This window comes from Lygodium microphyllum, chromosome 2 (assembly GCF_053477565.2).
Source record: "Lygodium microphyllum isolate KBCC chromosome 2, Lygodium_microphyllum_v1.1.10, whole genome shotgun sequence".
Classification (NCBI taxonomy): Eukaryota; Viridiplantae; Streptophyta; class Polypodiopsida; order Schizaeales; family Lygodiaceae; genus Lygodium; species Lygodium microphyllum.
The window spans coordinates 130,169,125-130,172,515 of NC_141136.1; the positions used below are offsets into that span (position 1 = coordinate 130,169,125).

Here is a 3,391-nt window from a genome sequence, read left to right on the forward strand (position 1 = left end):
TATCATTTCTAATCATTTATGGGATTTTGCTAGAATTTTATATCAAATTATAGTCACTTTGTAAATATAATATCTATAGCATATTAAATGTAATTAAAGAATCTAGAGTCATATCAAAACATTGTTTATGTAGTCTAAGGGAACATTATTTATAATTGTGAGAGAGAGAGAGAGAGAGAGAGAGAGAGAGAAGTCACAACACAATGTCTCCTCTAAGAGTATCTCTAAAACTCCTCACATTGCTTGAATAGACAAGGGGGAGAGCTTTCCTTAAGTTTCAACAAACATCAATAAGCTTGTTATTAAGGCCTCAAAGTACAAGCAAGTTAACTACTTGAGGGCCATTTCAAACGCATCCGAGCAATAGGCTTAACCCTAGGAAGCTTTTGCACATTACGTAAAAGGCCCACTGACAGGTGCAAACAGCAAGCGTTACAGGAGACGTTTAGAGGAAACTATGCCGAAAAGCTTGAGATTCAAATCCCCGGCTGGCCAGGTGGTGTTGAAGGAACACCAGATAAAAAGAGCATGACGAGAGGCGGTGACGGAGAAGCTGCCCGTGTCCCCCGTCTTCCGATGCCTGGCTTAGCCGCCGAAGCCGTAGAGGGTGCGGCCTTGGCGCTTGAGGGCGTAGACGACGTCCATGGCGGTGACGGTCTTGCGGCGGGCGTGCTCGGTGTAGGTGACGGCGTCCCGGATGACGTTCTCCAGGAAGATCTTCAGGACCCCGCGCGTCTCCTCGTAGATGAGGCCGCTGATGCGCTTGACGCCGCCCCTCCTGGCGAGGCGGCGGATGGCGGGCTTGGTGATGCCCTGGATGTTGTCGCGCAGGACCTTGCGGTGCCGCTTGGCGCCGCCCTTCCCCAGGCCCTTGCCGCCCTTGCCCCGCCCCGACATCCTCTTGGATGGCTCTCTGCTTTTGCCTGCTTGCAAGTTGCTCTTCGTTCTCTCGCTTGCTGGTGAGAAACTCGGAACGATACAGCGACACGTACGCACGCTCTCTTTATAGCCTTTTATGATGTTCGCCGATCCCTTTCTCGATCTCTCCGGGACGATTCCCCACCCTCCGATCCTCAGCCACACATCGACGGCTCCGCATTCGCAAGAAGAGTCTTTCCCGCGCGGGAACCCCAAATGTTGCAGAATTTGGCCCCCTTGTTACCTAGGGTAAAGGGGCCAATATAGTAGCGCCCTCCAAAAGGAAAACACACCCTTCCCCAATTGAGTGTGCTTTTTTAGTCACATAATTATATAATATAATTTTTTTTTTAATTTCAAATGAGCTTAACTTAAGTCCAACAATTGAGCCACGTAATTTTTTTTTAGTTTAGATTTTGTAAAACCCTAAAGCAATGCATCCTCGAGTGTCACTCTATTAACACCTCATTGTCCCTCTTTTATAAACCTTTCGTTTGTAACTAAGAGTACATGATAAAAATATCAAAATATCTAGTATTTTTTTTAGTTCTATATAATATAAATAGTTTGACCATTAAAAACATTTATGCAACTCACTTGGGAAAAAAAAAATTATAATGGAGGATTGTTAAATGACAATCTATTGGCCCCTTTAACTTACTAGGATAACATACTAAGGTAAAGGGGCTTTCTAGTAGTCCCCGATCCCCCCCCATATATATATATTTTCCACGTGAGTTACTTTTTAAAAAAATTTATAGTTAGAAATTTTTAATAGTTCAATATATGCATAACTTTCTACTCAATTTACAAAATGGCTCAATTGTTTGGCTCACATTAAGCTTATGTATAATACAAAAGAATTTGTGTCATAACTTTAAATAGCCAATATGATGCATCTTTGATACAAAAGTGTCTCTCAATTAGGGTGGGGTGTATATTGCTTTTGGGAGTGTCACCTTACTGGCCCTTTACCCTAGGAAAGTAAACTAGCATTCCCACCTTAGCACACTTAGAGTGCCACATTTTAAGAAATAATAGCCCTATAACGAGATCTTGATCTTTTTGTTGTTTGGTTGTAAGCATTTAGTTGTTATGATTTCATATGTGGGATGCAAGTGTCATAGTTCAATTTAGTAGCTTCCAATCTTTATTGCTTACCAATTTATGAAAAAGGAAGGGGGGCGTCACCTAAGAAATCTTTGGAAGGTTAGGATACATGCATAATTTTGCAATGGCCTCCATCTAAAAATTTGCAAAGTGGTTTTTATGGTGTCATAGTGCATGTTTGTTAAAATTAAATGTGGCACATGTTTGTTCAAAATGAGTTCGTATTGTACTTGTTCCTACTTCAATTTGATTGTTAAGTAGTCGATATTCATGATTGTAGGAAGTTTGAGGAGGTTGATCATGTTCTCATGTAAAACATGAGTATCTAGTGTCATTATTGTGATATACTTGTAGTGTTGCCTAGTTAATTAAGTAACACATATTTGATATTTCATGCTTCTTTCTAGTATCCATTTCTTGGTCAATATGAATATTGGCAAGTTTGAGAGGTGAGAGGAGGTATAAGTTTTGCATCACTCTTACCCTTAGTAGTTTCAATCAATGATTGCAATTTATGGAATAGCAAATGGTAAGATGTAAAACAAAGAGAAACTACTTGCCAATATTTCCACCAAATGGCCATTTCTAATATCTCATTTAATTGTTGTTTTTGTTCTTCAAAAACAGATTTTAATAGGCTTGAAAAATCTGATGAGATCAAGAAAGGGCCATATAGTTAAGTGGTGGATAGTTCTTGTAGAAGCTAGTTGTATTGAAAGTTGTATTCATGTTATCCTATGCAATTACATTTTTGGATTTTATTTGTTATCGATGTTATGAGTGTCCTTCAGTTTGATGTTTTATTTTATTGTGAGTGTCTATAACATTCTCATCTTGTTTGTCATGTGTATGCATATGTGTTAGAAAATCGAACCCATATAGTTGCCTGGTTATTTGACTGCACAGACCGATTCTTTTGTTTGGACCATCTAAAAGCATTGTTATAGAGGGGCAAGGGTCTAAGCATCAATGGAATGTTATGAATTTGTACATTTACCACTTGTTTTATTGAACATGGAGTTGCAATGTGATACTATTTTTTTTGTGTACAATATAGGTGGAACGTTATAAGTGTGAAGCATGTAGGCAGAGTGTACAGTATATGTGGAGTGTTGCAAGTCTATAGAATTTTTTGTTGAACATGGAATTGTTATGTGATGTTATTCTTTTTTGTATACAATATAAGTGGATTGTTGTAAGTGTGCAAAATTTTCCCTCAAATATGGAGGTTTAGGACCTTAAGAATTTGCCATCTTTTTTTTCCCTCCCAACTCTCTCACTTCTCTCTCTCTCTCTCTCTCTCTCTCTCTCTCTCTCTCTCTCTCTCTCTCTCTCTCTCTCTCTCTCTCTCTCTCTCTCTCTC

The 3,391-nt window shown here is 39.4% G+C and overlaps 1 protein-coding gene across 1 annotated transcript; it reads right to left on the minus strand.

The window, feature by feature from the left end:
- Window positions 1-275: 275 nt before the first annotated feature.
- Window positions 276-975, minus strand: LOC148040322 (histone H4). Its single transcript, XM_087666502.1, has one exon. It carries the CDS (start codon window positions 895-897, stop codon window positions 586-588), a length of 312 nt encoding a protein of 103 aa, XP_087522628.1. The 5' UTR covers window positions 898-975; the 3' UTR covers window positions 276-585.
- Between the last annotated feature and the right edge of the window lie 2,416 nt (window positions 976-3,391).

Bases quoted from the DNA above. Each gene is read 5' to 3' on its own strand.
- LOC148040322 (XM_087666502.1), bottom strand. From the start codon at position 897: ATGTCGGGGCGGGGCAAGGGCGGCAAGGGCCTGGGGAAGGGCGGCGCC.